We start from the raw sequence: 22686 nt of genomic DNA, 5'->3' as shown, positions 1-22686 counted from the left end.
CCACCTTCTTCCAGTTGACCCATGTGTTTTATTAATTCTTCTTTTAATTAACTGTCAAATAAGCACATTCTATTCATTTTCATTGAGCCACCTTAGTTTAATGCTGCCACGCTCCCTTGTTTGGAATAGCCATTCATCTCTTTTCAGAGATGCCTGTGTGCTCTCTGGTACCTTGATTATCTTACTACTTTGTAATTATTAGTTTGTGTGTCTATCTTTTCCATTACACTATGTTCTTGTAAAGAAGGACCTTGAGTTATGATTTTGTGCTCCCAGTGCCTAGCTCAATATGTGACATACAATTGGTGTACAATAAATGTTTTGTGAATGTGTGAACTAGTTTATCATTAGATATTATCTTTGATAGTTTTGATATCACTGTGACCATCAGATAAAGCAATTTTTTTTGTTCTATTTTCGGAAAAGTGTCTTTCAGTGCCTTATTTTCCAAAAGTTAAAGAGTTTACTTAATTGTAGTTATCAAAAAGAGACTCTTTTATAAAGTTACATTATCTCCAAAATATATTGCATAGTAAAATCAATGATGACTGCAAAATTGTTAGGATCTTCTCATGGTTTACAACAGTCCAAATCTTCCATTTTATTTTCAAGTATGAAATATTGATTACATTTTCTTGGTTGCAATAGAACAGCAAAAAGACTTTATATTCTTCCCACAATGCAAAAATATCTTATAACTTATATAAATCACTGCCACCTCAGAAGGAGTGTGTTAACAGGCATGAGGCAGGTCTCATAAATCTTTATTCATTGGAATGGAATATAGTAGCTGAATGTTAGTTGCCTCTAATATTTAAGTAATGATAGAAAGTAATAGGGAATTTTTGGATCCAGACTTCAATGCACGACCATGGACACACATTTGTTAATAATTTCTGAAGATATTAATAGTTGCATTCTCTATTAGTTTCCCTTTATCAAGTAAATGAAGTTGATGTTCTGAGGGGAATCCATGGAAAATGGCAATCATTTTCCACATGCTAAAATTTTTATCTGCAACCTGCTGCTGGCTGTGGGGCTACCAGGCTTCTTTTTGTTTTTCAAGGCAAGATCCTGCTTCACTGTTAACTCTGCGCTTGTGCTTTATTTGCAGCATCTGGCGAGGCCCCAATGTGAACTGCACAGACAGTTCGGGTTACACTGCTTTACACCATGCAGCCTTAAATGGACATAAGTAAGTGCCACTTATTTGGACAGAATTGTGTGTATTTAGTTACATGTGATGGAGTTAATTATGTGTAACGATACCTTTCTCATGTTTCCATGAGTCCAATGGGCTTAGATGAATTTGGAAAGGGACCAGGTGACAATACTGACAAGTTAGACTTGGTAGAAATGTTGCTCAGTGTAATTGTGTGCAGACTGTAAACTGAAAGAAATGCTCTAAAATACTCAACTATCACGCTGGGAGAATGGAAAAATTGACAGGACCATGCCAGTCATGTATAGCTTTGGGGAGAGAATGGGATAAAACCACTTGATAACACCCCTCTACCTTTTTTGGTGTCTCCTTGTATTCACCCAACATGAGAGTTTACTAGGAGTGCAATCTTAGCAGACTCCCACTATTCTGAGCCTTAGTCACTTATGTGAACCACTTCAAAATCCTTATTTAGCTAAAATGTTTTATCTTTGTCATTCACGATTATCTTTCTAGTTTTAGATTTCGCAACCCTAAATTTTTTTAATGTGTAAAACTATGTTTCAAATAATGTAATACTATACATTATGGAGAGTGAAAGAATGTGTAGTCATAACAACCTCTATTTCCAGTATTTTAGCTAGGTATCCTAATGGTTTAGTGACAGAGTTAAAGTGTGATGAGTCCTCCAAATGATTCAGATGTTCTGTCCTCCCCTACAGAAGAAAAATGACCCTATTCCTCTCTCTCCCCCTCATCTCTGTTTTCCCTTTGTGTGAATGACCAAGTTAGTTTTCCCAGATCTGTATCATTTCATGGTTTTTGTTTTGTTTTGTTTTGTTTTGTTTTTTTGAGACAGAGTCTCACTCTGTTGCTCAGGCTGCAGTACAGTGTCATGATCTTGGCTCACTGCAACCTCCGCCTCCTGGCTTCAAGTGATTCTTCTGCCTCAGCCTCCTGAGTAGCTGGGATTATGGGTGCCCACCACCACACCTGGCCAATTTTTGTATTTTTAGTAGATACGGGGTTTTACCATGTTGGTCAGGCTGATCTAGAACTCCTGACCTCGTGATCCACCTGCCTTGGCCTCCCAAAGTGACGATTGTGAGCTACCGTGCTTGACTATCACTTTAGTTTTTAGATGTGGTAATTACTGCTTTAAAAAATACTAGTTACAATCTGCAGATTCTGTACTATTCCTATCAAATTACTAATGTCACTTTTCACAGAACTAGGAAGAAACTATTCTAAAATTCATTTTGAATTAAAAAAAGAGCTCAAATGCCAAAGCAATCCTAAGCAAAAAGAACAAAGCCAGAGGCATCACGATAGCAGATTTCAAACTATTCCATAAGGCTACAGTAACTAAAACAGCATGGTAGTGGGATGACAACAGACACATAGACCAACGAACAGGTTAGAGAACTCAGAAATAAAGCCGTATACCTATAGCCATCTGGTCTTCAACAAAATCGATAAAAAATAAGCAATGGAGAAAGGACTCCCTTTTCAATAAATAGTGCTAGGATAGCTGGCTAACCATATGTAGAAGAATGGAACTGGACCCTTGCCTTTCACCATATACAAAAATTAACTCAAGGTGGATTAAAGATTTAAAGGTAAGATCTCAAACTTAAGAATCTTAGAGGAAAACCTTGGAAACACCATTCTGGATATAGGACTGGGCAAAGATTTCATGATAGAGACTTCAAAAGCAATTGCAACAACAACAACAACAACAACAACAAATTGAGGCCAGGTGTGGTGGCTCATGCCTGTAATCCCAGCATTTTGAGAGGCCGAAGCAGGCGGATAGCTTGAGACCAGAAGTTTGAGACCAGCCTTACCAATGTGGCAAAACCCTGTCTCTATTAAAACTACAAAAATTAGCTGGGCTTGGTGGTATGTGCCTGTAGTCCCAGCTACTCGGGAGGCTGAGGCAGGATAATTGCTTGAACCCTGGAGGCAGAGGTTGCAGTGAGCAGAGATTGCACTGCTGCACTCCAGCCTGGGCGACAGAGTGAGACTCTGTTTCAAAAATAAATAAATAAATAAATAAGATGAGTAGGACCTAATTTCATTAAACTAAAGAGCTGCACAGCAAGAGAAGCTATCAACAGAGTAAACAAACTATAGAATGAGAGAAAATATTCATAAACTATGCATCTACCAAAGGCTGAATATTCAGGATCTATAAGGAACTTAAAGAATTCAACAAGCAAAAATCAAATAATCCCATTAAAAAGTACTCAGAAGACATGGACCCTTCTTATAAGAACATATACAAGTGGCCAACAAGTGTATGAAAAAAATGCTCAACATCACTATTTGCCAGAGAAATGCAAATCAGAACCACAGAGAAATGATGTCACACCAGTCAGAATAGCTATTATTAAAAAGTCAAAAAATGACAACTGTTGGCATCTTTTGTAGAGTAAAGAGAGTGCTTATTCACTGTTGGTGGGAATGTAAAACTTAGTTCAGTCTCTGGAAAGCAGTTTGGAGATTTCTCAAAGAACTTAAAACAGAACTACTATTCAACCCAGCATTCCCATTACAGGGTATAAATCCAAAAGAAAATAAATTGTTCTATCACAAAGACACATGCACCTGCTTGCTCATTGCAGCACTATTCACAACAGCAAAGACATGGAATCAATTGAAGTACTCATCAGTGGTGGATTAGATAAAGAAAATGTAGTACATATGCACCATGGAATACTGTGCAGCCATGAAAAGAATGAAATTGTATCCTTTGCAACAACATGGATGCAGCTGGAAGCTATTATTCTAAGTGAATTAATGGAGGAACAGGAAATCAAATACTGCATGTTCTCACAAGTGGGAATGTAACACTGGCTACTTGTAGATATGAAGATGGCAACGATAGAAACTGGAGACCATTAGAGGGGGTAGGAAGGGTTGAAAAACTATTGGGTACTATCCTCAGTATCAGGGTGATAGGATAAATTGTATCCCAAACCTCAGCATCATACAATATACCCAGATATCCCCTAAATCTAAAATAAAAGTTGCATATATCTAAAATAAAAGTTGAAATTATTTTTTAAAAAGTAAAAATGCTAGTTACCTTTTGTTTTTTCACCTAACATTTCTTTTTTTCTGTGAATGGAGATTCAAGGGTCTTCTTCGTACTTAATCTTAGTCTTGGTGGTCATAAAGCTCTTACTGCAAGAAATTTATTTTTTTGGCATTATTGATCACTATGACATTTTCCTCTTAAAATGTATAAGTTTAATGCTATCAGTCTGTTTAGATAATCACCTGAGTTACACAAACTATTATAAACTTTATGTTTCATTATTTAGATTTTTAGTATTGGAATTCTCAAATTATATTTATTTTTATTCAGTTCCTATTCTATATTGTCTTATATCATCTCATTTAGAACTATTTTGCCAGATCTTTTTTTTCTGTTCCTTTATAGAATGAAAAGTATGTCCAGATATCTAAATATTTTAATGGAGGATATTGTTATTTATTCTTTTTTTACCTGAGTCATCAGGAACAAAGACAAATCAGCCCAAGTAGTATAATCCTGATGGCTTCTTGGCTATCTGAATTATGGATTCAGGCCACTATCATATTTTTTAGTTCCAATTGGGAAGATAAACTATTACATCTAATGGGCAGGATATATTGGGCCTGACCTTTCATTTGAGGCATACTGCTTTTCTTGTTCTTCTCAGATTGGCATTGGTAACTAAGCACTTCTCAAAATAATATTGTCCCAAAATGGATTAGCATTCATATCCCTCCTGGATTTTCAGTGAAGTATTTACTAAATACTGATTTATACGTGACAGTCTATGAAGTTCTAACTGTTGAGATATGTTTTTTTCTGTGACCCATGACATAATTTTTGTTTTTTTGGCAATTTAGAAAGTGAAGATAATTTAAGCAAATTGAATAGCAATCATTAAGATTCTCACAAACAGATAACTTGATTAGGTGTCTTTTAAGATCCCTTTAATTACAGATAGTCTATGGGAATTATATATCTGTGCTTTTATCAGAAAGGTCTCATTTATCTTTTCTTTTTAATTCTAGTAAGATTTCACTTGGTGTCATCCTATAGGCTTTGGAAAAAGCAGGAAAATTCTAACCCCATCTCCCCATCTCTGCTAGTTGTGTGATCTTGAACCATTTATGTAACATCTCTAGGCCTCAGTTCAATAGCTTGAATAGATTGGCTCGATATTCTCGATTGTTCCTTACAATTATAACATTGAATGGTACACTGTGTTGGTATTTTTTATGGCTCAGTTATGCACTATGATGCTACATTTCTGAAACTGGGATTTTCATGTACAGTATATGTTTCCTGATTTTGCATGTTTAAATTATCTGTGAACTTGTGCAATTAGAGATCACTTATGTTACCTGACACCTCTCACCTCCCTTATTTTATAGATGGAGAAACAATGCCCATTTAGATAAGTGACTTAATGGCCATGTAGATATTGAAGTGGGGTTGTGTCTAAAGCTTAAGTGTTCTGGTTCTGAGTCTATGCTTTTACCAGTTCTCTGCATTATCTCCCCTTTGTTGTTAAACTCTCCCTGGCTCTTCTCTGTCACATTATATATTTCTGGCCTGCCTCCCATAATCATTTGTCATATGTTTACATGGAATACTAATTTTAATATTGGTTTAAAAGATATTTGAAGGAGAAAATAGTGTCACAGAATGTATCTGAGAACCAGAGAAGAAGGGTGTTTCTTTTATTTGCGTTCTCACTTAGCAGAGGTAAGTAACAATGATTATATTGTATTCTTCCCAAGCAAGCCTTAGCAGTCTGCACAGAAACACATCATTTCCATGTTTGTTGCTATTGTTGTATCCATCTGCTATAGACTGTTTCCATAAACATGATTGGTAGGCTAAAGTTCATAGAATCATAGAGCCAGCAGTAATGTTTCAGGGTCATATAGTTTATTCTTTTGCTTTGAGCACAAACTGTTCCCCTACCCCCAACGTATAATCTAAAGCCTTCATACTGAAAATTAAACCAGTTTTCCTGATTTTGTACATTTTCGTTGGGAGCCATTGTTTATCAATGCTAGTTAATCCACAAATGAAGCAGCATTTTGTACCTGAAATGCATTATTTCATATTGAGCAATTCATCTTCAGATCAGAACACAATGGAAAATGCACACTACTGGTGATTTCCTGGGTTATTTGTAATTACAGATTAAAAAATTATTACTATCAACTGATAGGGAAAAAACATGGTTAATAGAACAAAATTTACTGCAAGTATTATAAATTGTTTCCATAGATAGGGTAGATACCTATTTCTTTGTATCTCTTTCTCTTTTTAAAATATGGAGGAGTCATCATCACATGTATTTCTAGTACAAATTCAATTTGGCCAGCAATTGGCTGGCCAGACTACCTGCCTGCCTGCCTGCCTGCCTGCCTTCCTTCCCTGCCTCCCACATCTTCTCATCCCTTTTTCCCTGTTCTCCTCTTCTTTCCCTAGTTCCCTCCTTCCTTTTTTCCTTTGCTTTTCCTTTTTTCTGACTTTTCTCCTCTCTTCATCTTTTATTTTTAGTAATAATCATATCCCTGTGAGATTATACTAAACCTGTATATTCATATTTTAATTCAGTGTTTTTCTTCTCTACTTAACAGATAGTCCTTTATTTATTTTCTTAAGTTTAATGTTATTAAACTATATTTGGTATATTGTGATACTTGCATGCTGTTTTGAAAAATATCAGCAAATCGTTATTGTATCTCTGAAATATATATATTGTTTTATATACACATAAAGTATTTTCTATTCTTCTACCTTTTGAAGTATTTAATGCATGCTAGACATCATTATTTGTAATCCAAATTGTGTATCAAATTGGATCTAGAATCCATATAATAAGCTATCTGTATTTTTGATTTGATCTTTCTTAGGTTTTCTAATAAAAGAGGCATACCTCCTCTAAAAATTGTATAATCTGGTCTCTGAAGTTGCTCTTTGAATAACTAGAAACATCTTTAGTCAGCTTGCTTTTTTCCTGGATAAAGATACAGACTACTTAAAATTTGCCTTTATTCACTCTGTAATCTAGAAATCTATGAGAGTGAATTCAATATGTAAAGAAACTTCAGTTAGAAAATGGGACGTATTGTCCTGAAATCTTTTGACCATCTTGAACACATCTGCAACTTTATTCCCATTAGAGAGAAGTAAAAGCGTCAAGAAAATCTGAAATCAAAAGGACCTTATTAAATCTGAGAGTTTCATTAGTTGTTAATTCTGCATCCATATGTAGATGATTTGCATTTATTTTGAAATTCTTTGGACTCAATCAACAAGCAAGAGAGGATGGTATGAAATAAACATCTTTGGTTGTGATTTAATTACAGGGAATCTTGCCGTTGAGGCAAAGAAATTTGAAGGTTGACTCTTCCCAATTTATAATTTTGCTCAGAGCATATGCTGAACTTACTGAAATACATTTTTTATTAATCAGATGTGTATTTATATCTTTCAGAAATGGGTGTGAATTAAATATACTAGCAAAAATCAGTACTTCTAGAATTCCTGTTTTTACCTGAACTTACATGTATTAGCTTAAAGCTGCAAAATATTGCAGTTATTTACATTGCATGTTATTAAATTTAATTTGATGTTTTACTTTGTTCCTAGGAAATGGAAAGTATTATTCCATTTCCATTTCCATTTTCTGAAATATTTTTTTCTATGTTCTTGTCAATCACAATTACTTTAGGATTTTAGAGTATCTGTTATTTGTCAAATGCTGGATATCAGAAAATGTTACTTTACATTTAATACATAGGGATTATTTTGCTGCTTGCTATTCTACAGATATTGATTAGCAACATAACTTAATATTTCTTTTTTTCACAGTCCCAATGAATATATTTTTTTTAATTTTATTTTTTCAGTAAGTTATGGGGGTCCAGGTGGTATTTGGTTACATTAGTAAATTTACTTGCACATGCATGTTTATAGCAGCAAAATTCACAACTGCAAAATCGTGGAACCCACCCAAATGCTCATCAATCAATGAGTGAATATTTCATGCCAGGTAACCAAGCACAGACAATGTGTTCATTTGTGGATTCCTTAGAATAAGCTATAAGGCTCAACCTAAATAATAATTTAAAAAAGTACTGTGTGGAAGCTTTTAAGCTTGATGTAATAAAAAAAAAAAAAACTGTGTAGAAGCTTTTAAACTTGATGTAATCCCATTTGTCTATTTTTGCATTAGTTGCCTATGTTTTTGAGGTTTTACTCAAAAATTATTTGTCCAGGCCAATGTCTTGAGGTGTTTTCCCAATGTTTTCCTCTACTAGTTTCATAGTTTTTGGTCTTAGATGTAAATTTTTAATCCGTTTTCATTGAATTTTTGTGTTTGTTGAGACACAGAGATCTAGTTTCATTCTGCTGAATATGGTTATTCAGTTTTCCCAGCTTCCACAACCAACAGAATGGGGAAAAAATATTTGAAAACTATCTGTCCAGCAACAGATTAATAGCCAGAACGTATAAGGAACTAAAAAACTCGATAGCAAAAAAACAAATAATTTCATTAAAAATAGGCAAAAGATTATAGACATTTCTCAAAAGAAGACTTACAGATGACCAACAGGCATATGAAAAAATGCTCAACCTCACTAATCATTGGAGAAATGCAGACTAAAATCACAGTATCATCCCACCTCCGTTAAAATGGTTTTTACTGAAAAGACAAATATAATAGCTACTGGCAAGGATGCAGAGAAAGGGGAATGGAGGTACACTGTTGATGGGAATGAAATTAGTACAGTGACAATGGAAGACAAGTATGGAGGTTCCTTAGAAAACTAAAAATAGAATTACTATATGATTTCACAATGTCCCTGCTGGGTACATATCCAAAAAAAAAAAAAAAAAAAAAAAATCAGGGTATTAAAGCGGTATCTGCATTCCCCAGTTTATTGCAGCACTGTTCCCAATAGCTAAGATGTGGAATCAACCTGCTTATTAACGAGTGAACGGATAAAGTAAATATGGCACATATACACAATAGAATATTATTCAGCCGTACAAAAGAATGAAATCCTGTCACTTGCAGCAACATTAATGGACGTGAGATTATTATGTTAAGTGAAATGAGGCAGGCATAGGAAGACAAACATCACATGCTCTCACTCATGTGTGGGAGCTGAAAAAAGGAGATCTCATGGAAGTAGAAAGTTAATTGGTGTTTATAGGAGGCTTTGAAGGGAAGTGGGGCGGGGGAGAAGAGATTTGGTTAAAATACAAAAATATAGTTAGAAGGAATAAGATCTAGTGTTTGATAGTAGAGTAGACTGATTAAAGTTAACAATATTGTATAGTTCAAAATAGCTAGAAGAGAGAAATTGTGATGTTCCCAACACAAAGAAAAGATAAACATTTGAGGCAATGGATACCCCAGTTATCCTGATTTAGTCGTTGTACGTTGTATGCATATATCAAAATACTACATGCATCCCCCAAATATATACAACTATTATGTATCAATAAAAAATACTAAGTTGGTACTACACTATAACCACTCTTCTAATTTAGATATTATATCTGAAATTTAAATTGTTCTTAATGAGCCTGGATGAAAGTGGCTTATTTAGTTCATATTACTTTTGATACATATGGATATATCATAAGAATGATTAATCATAATTTGTTGATTAATACTTTATTCTACTTATAACTCAGTAAAACTGACAGGTACTTACTTGATCGGAGATACAACTTTATGTTTCACAAATATGTTTTAACACTAGAAATCTGAGCTCAGCCAATTCATTAGCTGATATCTTTGAATAAGATGTAGAGCTCAATTTGAACAAAAATGTGAAAATAAATTTAAATTTTAATTTTAAAATAAACACATTTAAACAAAAACAAAAATAAATAAATGGGACCTAATTAAACCAAAAAGCTTCTGCACAGCAAAAGAAATAATCAGCAGAGTAAACAGACAACCCACAGAGTGGGAGAAAATATTTGCAAATTAGCGCTAGTATCCAGAATCTACAAAGAACTGAAGCAAATAAGCAAGAAGAAAACAAATAATCCCATCAAAAAGTAGGCAAAGGGGCTGAATAGACATTTCTCAAAAGAAGATATGCAAACAGCCAACAAACATATGAAACAGTGCTCAACATCACTGATCATCAGGGAAACAAAATTAAAACCTCAATGAACTACCACCTTACTCCTGCAAGAATGGCCATAATTAAAAAGTAAAAAAAAAAAAAAAAAAAAAAAAAGGAAGTTGGTGGGAATGTGGTGAAAAAGGAACACTTTTACACTGCTGGTGGGACTGTAAATTAGCACAACCGCTGTAGAAAACAGTATGGTGATTCTTTAAAGAACTAAAAGCAGATCTATCATTATATCCATCAGTCCCACTACTGGGTATCTACCCAAAGGAAAAGAAGTCATTATATGAAAAAGACACATGCACGCATGTGTATAGCAGCACCATTTGCATTTGCAAGGATATGAAACCAACCTAAGTGCCAATGAGTGGATAAATAAAATGTGGTATATATACACTGTGGAACACTACTCAGCCATAAAAATAAGGAAATAATGTCTTTTGTGGCAACTTGGATGGAACTGGAAGCCATTATTCTAAGTGAAGTAACTAGGGAATGGAAAACCAAATTCTCACTTAGAAGTGGGAGCTAAGCTATGTGGATGCCAAAACATACAGAGTGATATAATGGACTGCGGGGACTGGTGGAGGGAGGTTTGGAGGAGAATGAAGGATAAAACACAACATGCTGGAAACAGTGTACACTACTCAGATGATGAGTGCACTAAAATCTCAGAATTTACCACTAAAGTCTTACCCATCCATGGAACCAAAAACCGCCTGTGTCCTAAAAACTATTGAAATAAAAATAAAAATAAGCACATTTAACAAAATATTTATTTATTAAAATAAATGCATTATTCAAAACTTAAATAAAAATAGTGTGTAGTTAGGATCTTAGTGTTTTCCAAAGGCTATTTTATAAACATACAGATTATTCTTTTCTGATTTAGATATTAGATGGTGGTAATACTAGAAGATACAAATGATTAGTAAGTCAGTTTTCAAAATAGACATTTTTTCACTGTTGTCATAAATCTTCCTGATAAATAAGAGTGAATATAGATCACATACATTATTAGAAAATGTCAATAAAATTTGAGCCAAAGAACAAATGAAATTCTAAGTGATTGGAACAAGAGTAAAAGGAAATAGAATTGATTATCCCATCAATCTTGCTTTTTCTGTTTTCTCCTTGAAAGGAAATGCTTTACAGGAGAAGAAGTTTCAGAATATATTTTTTATTTCCTTATGTATTAAGAAATGAAATTGCTCTCTTCTCACAGTTGTCTTTGACAGTAACTTGGAGAAGTCTGTTTTGTAGTAGGCTAAATTCTACATTTTAGATCCAGGTATTTAATTTGACTAACTTCTTTTGGTATTATTTTCCCTTTTAAATGCTGAAATATTTTATTTAAAAAGGAATCACTGGAATTGTTTAACATTGCAACAGTCTGCCTTGAGAACAACTTTTGATTGTATACATAATTTTACAATTATATCTATCGTTTGATTCACACCATAACTCTTTGAAACTGGCACCAAGATGTAATCTCTAAATTCTATTTTCACAATATCTGAAAGAGAGACAGAGGTTACTTAATTTCCTCAAGGTAACCAAGTTTGTAAATAGTAGAGAGTTGGGACTTCAGATCTTTTCTTATCTGCTTTTGTTATTCAGAGGTATTGAATTCTCATTACCTCATTGAAGTTATGTATTTATTTATGTCAGAATGGAAGACCCTATATAACAACCCTTGCTTGGCAGGGAAATGGGGAGAAGCATGTGAACTGGATAACCTTTAAGTTTCCTTCTGATTTTCTGATTCTCTTTTTCAAAGGTGGCTTGCTATAAGCATTTCATTTCACTTTTAAAGTACTTTGTTTTTACTTGGGACAAGTGCTAATATTGGTATAGTGCTTTACTATTTATTGAGTGAATTCTTTTTTATCTTATTTAATGCTATTACCAGTTTTGAGTAGACCTTATTATTATAGTATCTCCTAAAGAAAAGAAAAATAAAATGAGACTAAGTACAGTCATGTGTTGCTTAATGACAGGGATACTTTGTGAGAAATGTCTCATTATGCGATTTCATCATTGTGTGAACATCATAGAGTGCACTTACACTAACCTAAATGGTGTAGCCTATAGCACACCTAGGCTACATGGTATGACCCATCGCTCCCGAGTTACATGCCTGCACAGCATGTTACTGTACTGAATACTGTGGGCAATTGTAACAAGATAGATATATAAAGTATTTATGTATCTAAACATATCAAAACATAGAAAAGGTACAGTAAAAATGAGGTATGATAATCTTTTTGTACAACCATTATATATGCGGGTGGTCTCTTGTTGATCAAATTATCATTATGTGGTATGTGATTATCATTTCTCCAGGATCACAGCCTAAGGTAGATTGCATAGCTGGGACACAAATCCAAGTCTTCTAAATTCAGATCTTGTAAAATAATGCTGGTTTTTCAAAGAGAAATGTTAAAATCTATTTCTTAATTTCTCAGAAATTATATCATCAGACAATTTAGGATTCCTTGGAACTTTCTAAATATTTCTACAACATATTTTTGGTTTTTTTTTTCATCATGATTTCCTACATTTAGCAATTAAGTCAAATGTTGTGACTTTAGGACACGTTCTGTACAGCATGTTTTACCATTTACCATAATTTTGTGTTATGTCATACCTGTTTTTCTTGTGAGCTATAAAAATTCTAACCTTGCTTCTATTCAAATTTCCTCCAAATTTTTTCATTTGTTATTTGCATCTAGAGTCTGATTTTATGAAATATTTAAATGTAAATCTTTCTGTTATGTTCACTCTCCCCATTAGTGATTTGTTGTATATAAGAAACAACTTTATTATATATTGTAATTATATATATATTTATATGTGTCATTTAGTGGGTTAATAGAATTTGCTTCTTAAATGCATCCAAATGAAAATACAGTTTTGTTTAGAATTACTGCTTTTGATTGTTGATACATATTTTGATATAATGTATGCTAACAATTATTAATTAATTCTTTCTAAGGTTGAGTAATGCAGTTCAGGATTTTTACTTTGAAAAGCTGGTGGGGATTAAGTTCAAAATTTTTTAGGTAGGATATATTGATTATGTGTTGAAATTGCATTAATGGTGGAACTTGTCTTTTAAATGAGTTTCCCTTTTGAAATTTTTTTTATGCTTGAAGAAGAAAGGTGAAGGAATACAGAAGTAGGAACAAGACATACTCAAAGTGTGTTGTGTGCCATCACTGAGAAGTTATTAAATTTTTAAAAATTATTTTTTAACCCTGGGCTAGTACTACAGTTAGCTTGTCAGGGTCCCTTACATACTGCACTTTCTTTCTCTTTTACATGCCCCTTAAATCTCTTATTCCAATTCTCTGTAGGAATGATGTGTACATTTTATAAATGTCTTGGTGTTATAACTTTTTTTTTTTGTAAACCAAGGAGTGTGTTTGTAACTTCAACTTTTCCTTCAAACTAAATATCAGATACGGGCTATCTGGAAAGACCTCTTTAAAAAAAATGGGAGTTGATATCCTCTTCATTTTACTTAACTCATCTAATTAATGAAATAAGTTAAATTTTGCCTATATGAATTCTATTAAGTAATTTAATTGGTTAGTCAATGCACGCTGTCTGTGTGTGTGTGTGTGTGTGTGTGTGTGTGTGTGTGTGTGTGTGTGTGAGGCATGGGATGACGGTTTTCCAGGTAAGTAAAATAGCCAAATGTTGAGTATACAAAAACTTTGAAACCCAATTGTATGTCTTAGTACCTTCAATGATTACTCTAAATTCCCAGCCAGCATCTAGTATTGTTTTAAAATTATCTATTTAATGCAATTTGTCTTGCTCAGCCTATTTTTTTGTTGTTGTTGTTTCCTTCTTAGGGACATAGTTCTCAAACTACTTCAGTATGAGGCATCAACAAATGTAGCAGACAATAAAGGGTATTTTCCTATTCACCTGGCTGCCTGGAAAGGAGATGTGGAAATTGTGAAGATTCTTATACATCATGGACCATCACATTCCAGGGTCAATGAACAGGTGCACTTGCCAAATGTTTGCTCATAATGTAATTTTTCTAGTTTTACAAAGGCAAAGCAATATTGAAAATGTGATTATTTTTATCTTTACCCTGCTCAAAGGCCTTTCCATTGCTGAATTTCCTAAAAGGAGAAATTTGAAAAATTCTTTGGTGTTTGGATATGATGTGTAGGGACTAAGTTGGGCATTTGTAAAGATACTTTGTTAATGGGAAAATCCTACATAAAGGAAGTAGTTGTGATATTTTTGCCTGTCTTATATAATCAGCCATTTTATAGCCATTGAATATTTAAAGATAGAACAGAATTCATGTTTGTAATGAGAATTAGAATGTTTCTTAATACTATTTTCAATGCTAAAACAATGATATGCCTATCATTTGCATAATGCTTTACCATTTACTTAGCACTTTCACAGTTAAGTACTCTGGTGAGTCAAAATGCGAAATATAGCATATACAGTTGCTTGTCACATATTAAGTTAAAATTTTTTGATAGGTATATACACACACAAACACATAGGCCCAGAATAAGTTGAATAAAACACAGCAGCAGTATGATTCTGACAGACAATGTATTTGTAAGTACATAGTATCTGTATTACACATAATGGACATATTTTAAAAAGAATACCATTGTTAGTATTCTAAACAGATAAGACCACAGATTCCAGAAAGCAAAATATGGTCCCCTAATACAGTATGATAACAAACATCTTGAGCTCTGCATGCCCCCTACTGTTCCCATTTTGTAAAACTGTATTTGAAAACCAGCAGGCAGTCCAACAATTGAATTACAATCACGGCATTAAGCTGCAGGTTGGCAGTTGTCCAATGTCAATGCAAGTAGGCAACTTTAGGGCAAGCATATCTAATAAAGCACAATTAGCATATTGTTCAAAGGGATGCAGACTTTGCCAGACTTTGAAATTCAGACTGAAGGATAAAAAGTAACAATCGCTGTAAACAGCAAAGGGAAGAAAACTACATATTTTTTCAATGAAAATATATATGCAGTTGTTGAAAGGACTAATCAGGAAAACATTTTATTAATTGCAAAAGTGTCTTATTAAAACTTATCACAATAAAAATTTCCATGTTTACAGGTTACAAAAATGCAGAATTTTTAATAAGAATGCACCCCGTCTTTAAAACGTGACAGATATGGCTATCTTTATCATCATATCATGCTAAAAGGAAATTTATGACAATGCTCTTCTCTTCCTCAGAAAACCAAAAGTTAGATCATTTATGAGATGAGCCATCTGGTGGTTATTCTTATAATTGTCTGAATACCGCAAAGCAAACCTGAAATAATAAAATGGAAAATCAATCCAAGGTTAAACAAGAAGATGTTAGTTTTTACAAACAAGATGTTTTTAAATGACATGAAAATAAGAAATAGCATATAGTATTCATTTACATTTGAAAGTGAAAAGTTATTGTATGTTTAAAGAGAAATACTTGTTTTTGGTAATGTTGAACAGATGAATTAAATTACAAAAAGTGTCTTTTTAAGGAGACTGTATTCAAAGTTCTTTGTCCACCTCTATTGCTTTGTGTTGTGGTTTCTATTGGCAACAAGTTGAAACTTTCTTATGATTTTTAATACCATAATTTCAGTATTTTTTTCTTTGTTTTATATATATATACTCTTTTAATGCTGACCATAGTTTTCCCATTCTATGCCATTTCTCCTAAATTTTTTGATGTGGGGTTTTTATTTTTATAGATAACTTTTAATTTTAGCTTTCGTTTTTCCTTCTGAGTAGGACAGAGTCTTTTTGTTAATTATAAACTTTTATGTATTTAAACAATAAAGGAAATAAATAAACACGGTAATTAACATTTATTGAGACATAAGGTAAAGTGGGCACTGTTCTAAACACTTTCACCTGTAAAATATTATTTAATTAATTCTCATGATAATCCTCTGAATTGATACTATCACTCCCATTTTATAGTTGAGAAATCATGCTCTGTAAAACTAAACAACTTGTTGAAGGCCACATGTTACTGAGTGACTGAAACTGAGACTGGGACTCAGGACTCTGACTCCAGAGCCCTTTACACCATAGTACGTTGGTATTGTCATCCTAAATCCTATCGCTTAATGGATTGTTTACTGTATGACAGGCATTGTGCAAAATACTTCATCCACATTATCTTACTAAGCCCTAGATTGTTGTTGCTACTATATATATGGAGTTACAGCCTTAGAGAGATAGAGTAAATTGGCCATAACATCACGAATACTAAGAAATGCAGCCAGTATTTGAACGCAGGTTTTTCTGATCTAAAGCCTAAGCTTTCAGCCAGTAATACATTATGTTATGTTAAAATTATGCATTATAGTCAGGGCTTCATTCTGATTTCTGAAAGTTTTGGTTTCTAATACAGCTTTCTTTAAAAATAATTCTATTCTACATTTTAATATTTAAAGTTTACAAAGCATTTTTAAAATATGTTGTCTCTTTTGGTTTATAAACTACATTATAAAGTTTATAGGGAAAATAACATTCTCATTATACAGATAAGATGAATTTGGAGAGATCAAGTAATTGACATGCTAACACTTCAACCTAGGTCTTGTTCACCTTTCTAAACAAAGTGGACTCCCCCTGGATTATGGTTTTTATAATTGCCACATCCTTCTCTTTCATCATCTGATTATTTCCTTTTTGCTATTTAAATTTCCTTTAAATTGAAAATTTTCAATTTCTTTAAATTTCATTCATCTTTTCCTCCCCTTTATCGTCTCTTCCTCTTTTTGTTTCTTTAACATTCGGGCAAAACCCGGAGGGGCCTTATCTCAAAAACTCATTGTCTTTGCCATTCACCAAAACTCGAATTCAACTCTTGTTAGATGTTTTACTCTGAAGCAAGAGCTTTTGGTAAATGGCTTTTGTCAGCCAGTTTTGTTCTATCATCCATTATCTGGAAGGGTCCTAATTTTTCAGAGAATACCCATTTGGTAAAAAAGAAGGAATTGAAAACCTTTAAAGAATATTCTGTGTAGCCATACTGGCAATTATTAATCAGTGCCCCATCACAGCCTATTTATTTCAAATTAGATTTTTAGATCACTTGTGAGCACACACAAATACACAATCATGCTCTTGTAAAAGTACCACCATTGTGGCATCCATTGAAGTGACAATCCAAGTATGTGTTGATCATGGATAAAATCTGTGAACATTTTCTACTGAGTAGATCTTGAATGATTGAAATATTTTCCCTTGAGATCTGAACTGCACTAATTAGTGTTATTAGAAAATTTTTCAATTTTGCGCTTGTAATTTCCTAGGCTCGGGGCTCTGGAACAGGAGAGAGGCCTTTGAGGAATCATTATTTCATAATTGGCCTTTCTCTTTTCTCAAAGAGATACTGTATTTTGAAAAATCAGATTGAATCTCTTTCAGACCAAGGGGAAATTTGGGTTGGTCAGGAGGTATATATCTGTATCATATTTTCATGGTGTGAAGTAATAAGATTGGCTGTTTTATAATCTTGAGAAGAAAAACAGATGAGAAGACCAGGGAGTCTAAACTTGTATGTGATCAATGTTTATGAAGAAGTAGATTATAGTAATACTTTTAAACCAAGTAAAGAATGCCTTCTGACAAATAATGGAAGAAACAGTACCCGCAGCTGGATTCCCCATCTAACAGGTCCTAACTTTTCATTGATTATCTTTAAAGAGTAGATTTTCCCTCTGGGTTTAACTTTCAAATGTTCTCTCTTGATACTTATTTGCAAGGTAAAGTAGTAAGAAGGCCTTTTCTAGTGCTATTTTCCCTTTGTCACTCTACTCCTTTTTAAATTTTCAAATCTTCCCTCTAAACTCTCAACTAACTTACATTCTTCTATCATCCAGGGCAAGCTTGAGTTACTTTCTAGAACATTAAGATTTGTTTGGGTCTGAACCCTCTTTGTCCTTTTGTTTTAGTCAGAACATCTGTCTAAACAGCTACTTCCTATTCTCGATTGGTGTTTTTCTGAGCAAAGTCTTGAGAAATTCTGCTTTCAGATCACTAATTCCCAGCTCTTCTTTGACAACATAGCAACACATGGCAGACAACATGGTATAGTGGAAAGAGCATTGGTTTTGGATTTGTCAGATATAGATTGCAGAGTATCTTAATTCTACTTGGACATGTAATTTAACCTTTTTGTATTTTAGTTTCCTTGTCCATGAAGTAGATAATTTTAATATAAATTTTGGAGGATTGTTGTAAGAGTTAAATGAGACAATAGATAAAGTTTTTAGGCACTTAACAAATAGTAGTAGTAATAGTTCTTATTTTGGAAGGTGGTATGTGTGGTGGTTAAGAACACCAACTTTGGGTCTTGGCTACTTGTGTTCAAATCCCGGTCCTACAACTAAATGGCTGTATAATGGAAGGCCAGTTATTCAACTATTCAGTGCCTCAGTTTCCTCATCTGTAAAATGGAGATAATGATAATAATATCTGTCTCATGATGAAGATTAAATGAGTAAACATATATAAAATGCAACTGTGTCTAGAACGTAGTATTAGTTATGATGATAACTCTGATGGTGGCAGCTGCTCTTTGTTTCCAGAACCCTCATTTAGGGCCACTGCTTTTTTGTTACTAAAATTTCTTGTTCATTTTTCTCCTGACCCTTTCACCACCTGACATACCTATACACCATCTACCTATATTGCTCAAATAGTGTGAAGGGTCCCTCTGCCTTGCAACTGCGTTCAGTTTTCTGTATCTTAACATTTTTAAAAATCTTGATAAATTTCTAGGAAAATCTCATTGATGTTCAACTGAAATACTTATAAGCTGGACATGTAGTACTGTGATACTCCTAGTAACTTATCTGGGAATTGGTCTAGGTCCATCCTTGCAACCCATGATAATGTTTCAAAAAGATACTTTTATATCTTAAGGCCAGAATCTTCTCATTTTCTTTCCAAAAGAAGCAACGATTTGTAATTACATGGAAAATAAAATGAAACTTAATTTGGGAAAACGTTCTATAAATCTTTTGTTACCAAGAATTTACCTTCTCATCTGTCTTGGAAAGCCAGTCTATTAAAAGTCTGTTATAATTGTTACTGATCTCTCTCGTTAATAAATGTCTAAAGATGTGATGCATAGTGCAGACATCACTGTCCATCTGGACCCAGGAGGGCCTCTGACAAACATGGCTAAATCATTTATCATTTTTGAAAGTTGGCATATATGATTTAGGGAAATGTTGGATTTTTTTCTATTAAAGTGATAAAAATAAAAAATATTTTTGTTTCAATGAATCCTAGATACTTTTATCAAATATAAAATTCCATTAGGTATACTTGTTAAAATGGACAAATTTTAACTTACGTTTTCAAAGCATTGCAGGTTTTAAATTACTGTGTTAAGATTTTGATAACAAATTGAATTTCTGAAAATGTCCCTTTTTAAAAATCTTTGTCTTAAACAGAACAATGAAAATGAAACTGCCCTGCACTGTGCAGCTCAATATGGACACTCAGAAGTAGTTGCTGTTCTCCTAGAAGAGCTCACTGACCCGACCATTAGGAACAGCAAGCTGGAAACACCTTTGGACTTGGCGGCACTCTACGGACGGCTTAGAGTGGTAAAAATGATCATCAGTGCACATCCTAACTTAATGAGCTGCAACACTCGCAAGCACACGCCACTTCACCTTGCTGCGCGCAATGGCCACAAAGCAGTCGTGCAGGTGCTGCTGGAGGCAGGAATGGATGTGAGCTGTCAAGTGAGTCTGCTTTTAGCTATGCTTTAAAAGTGATGATGCTGTTGCTTGGCCTTGGGATTCAAATGTGAAAACCTGTATGTAGAAATCTTTTAATCAAATTGTTCACAAGTATTTTTGTAACTACTAAATTCAAGGTACTATACCACCTACTTTTGGGAAATAGGAAGAGGCATAATCTCTAACCTCATTCTAATTTGAGGGCTATATACATGAGAAGTTAGTAGATGGCAGTTGTGTGTGGTATCATTAGTAATTGTTTCCTTTGTCCCAGTATCTAGCACACAGCCTAATATACTGTAGGAATCCAGTCAGAGTTTAATGAATGAATGGAACAAAATTCACTTTAACATTGTTGAGTATGTACTTTGAGTTTAGCATGTTGACACATTTAGAATTCAATTCTCACAGCTGTCCTGTGGGATTGAGAACTATTAAATTTCAGTGAAGAGATGAGGAATCAGATTCAAAGATTTAAGAAATTTGCCTAAGGACACATAGTTGATAAAACTGGAATGTGAATTTAGATTTACTGATTAAAGTCCAGGCTTCTTTCCACTGTAATGTACTGTCTATACATAACTGATGAAGGAATGATCACTATGCCTAAGGGCAATCAGAAAAAAAATGGAAAAGGTGTGATTTGAGGTGAGCTTTGGAGGAAGAATAGGATTTGGATAGGTTTTGTTTTTCCGCAAGAATGGGCAACCTACTTTATAAAGTTTAATTTAATTTAATTTAATATATTTTATTATTGTTATTATTTTTGAGACAGAGTTTTGCTCTGTTGCCCAGGCTAGAGTGCAGTGGTGGGTGGCATGATGTCAGCTCACTGTAGCCTCCACCTCCTGGGCTCAAGTGATCCTCCTGCCTCAGCCTCCCCAGTAGCTGGTGGGACTGCTGGTATATACCACCATGCCCAGCTAAGTTTTGTATTTTTTGTAGAGATGAGGTCTTGCTCTGTTGCTCAGGCTGGTCTTGAACTCCTGGGATCAAGCATTCCTTCCACCTTGGTATCCCCAAGTGCTGGGATTATAGGCATGGGCTACTCGGCCTGGCCACAACCTATTTTTGGTATCCTGTCTTAAGTTAGCCCCAACTCCAGGGTAAGTCTTTTTTTTTTTTTGCCATTTCCTCCTTTCATGGTTATTTCTTGGCTTCTAAGGTAATGGCAGCATTCTTATCTTCCAGAGACTTTTTTGCTTTCTGTCATATTGTGACTTCCCCTTATTAGTAAGCCATTGATGTGAAACAAACTATCCCACAACTTAATAGCCTAACACAATTATCGGGGGAACCAGCCCCCAATATTTCAACATAGGTTCTTTTCTATTTTCCCTAAGTGTCAGCCAGTCTGAGAAGTAAAGAGAAAGAGTACAAAGAGAGAAATTTTACAGCTGGGCCTCTGGGGGTGACATCACATATTGGCAGGTTCCATGATGCCCCTTGAGCCGCAAAACCAGCAAGCTTTTATTAGGGATTTCAAAAGGAGAGGGGGGTATGAACAAGGAGTGAGTCACAAAGATCACATGCTTGAGAGGGCAATAAAAGATCACAAGGGCAGAGAGGCAGAGCAAGATCACAAGGCCAGGGCAAAATTAGAATTACTGATGAGGTTCCATGTCCTGCGGGGCACGCATTGTCATTGATAAACATCTTAACAAGAAATAGGGTTCGAGAGCAACAACTGGTCTGACTAGAATTCACCAGGCAGGAATTTCCTAATCCTAGCAAGCCTGAGGGCGCTGCAGGAGACCAGGGCGTATTTCATACTTTATCTTCAACTGCATAAGACAGACACTCCCAGAGTGGCCATTTAGAGGCCTCCCCCTGGGGATGCATTCATTTCCCAGGGTTAGTCCTTGCTGGGAAAGGAATTCAGCGATATTTCTCCTATTTGCTTTCTGCAAGAAGAGAAATATGACTCTGTTCTGCCTGGCCTGGCAGTCAGTCAGACCTTATGGTTATCTCCCTTGTTCCGTGAAAATCACTGTTATCCTGTTCCTTTTTAGGATGCCCAGATTTCATATTGTTCAAACACACATGTTTTACAAACAATTTGTGCAGTTAATGCAATCATCACAGGTTCCTGAGGAGACATACATCCTCAGCTTATGAAGATGATGGGAATAAGAGATTAGAGTAAAGACACATAGGAAATTGTAAGAGTATTGATTGGGGAAGTGATAAATGTCCAGGAAATCTTCACAATTTATGTTCAGAGATTGCAGTAAAGACAGGTGTAAGAAATTATAAAAATATTTGGAGAACTAATAAATGTCCATGAAATCTTCACAATTTATTTTCTTCTGCCGTGGCTTCAGCCGGTCCCTCTGTTTGGGGTCCCTGACTTCCCGCAACACACAAAAGCTCTTTATTTAACTCATAATTCTGTGATTGACAATTTAGTCTAAGCTCAACTGATGGTTCTTCTGGTCTTGGCTGGGTTCTCTTGTGTGTGAAATCAACTGCAAGTCAGTTATGTGTTTCTGTTTCAGAGGCTGGCTGGATGTTGTCTAGGGTGATAGGTCAGACTACCACTTGTCTGTCATGATTCGGCAGGTCAGCCTGGGC

General features: G+C 34.4%; 1 protein-coding gene across 7 annotated transcripts in view; it reads left to right on the top strand.

The window, feature by feature from the left end:
- The window catches only part of ANKS1B (ankyrin repeat and sterile alpha motif domain containing 1B), a 1300027-nt gene that overhangs the window by 182766 nt on the left and 1094575 nt on the right, over positions 1-22686 (top strand). For 6 of the 7 annotated variants that reach the window (XM_030938488.1, XM_030938486.1, XM_030938484.1 and 3 more), the window contains exons 2-4: positions 1115-1195; positions 14206-14362; positions 19819-20115. The exons of the other annotated variant lie outside the window; for it this stretch is intronic. In XM_030938488.1, the coding sequence (XP_030794348.1) occupies positions 1115-1195; positions 14206-14362; positions 19819-20115 (535 nt within the window). The remainder of the gene's footprint in view (positions 1-1114; positions 1196-14205; positions 14363-19818; positions 20116-22686) is intronic. 7 annotated transcript variants of the gene reach the window in all.

The sequence above is a fragment of the Rhinopithecus roxellana genome, chromosome 10 (genome assembly GCF_007565055.1).
Source record: "Rhinopithecus roxellana isolate Shanxi Qingling chromosome 10, ASM756505v1, whole genome shotgun sequence".
Taxonomy (NCBI): domain Eukaryota; kingdom Metazoa; phylum Chordata; class Mammalia; order Primates; family Cercopithecidae; genus Rhinopithecus; species Rhinopithecus roxellana.
The sequence above is the reverse complement of the archived record's forward strand: the minus strand, read 5'-3'. Positions and strand labels throughout refer to the sequence as shown.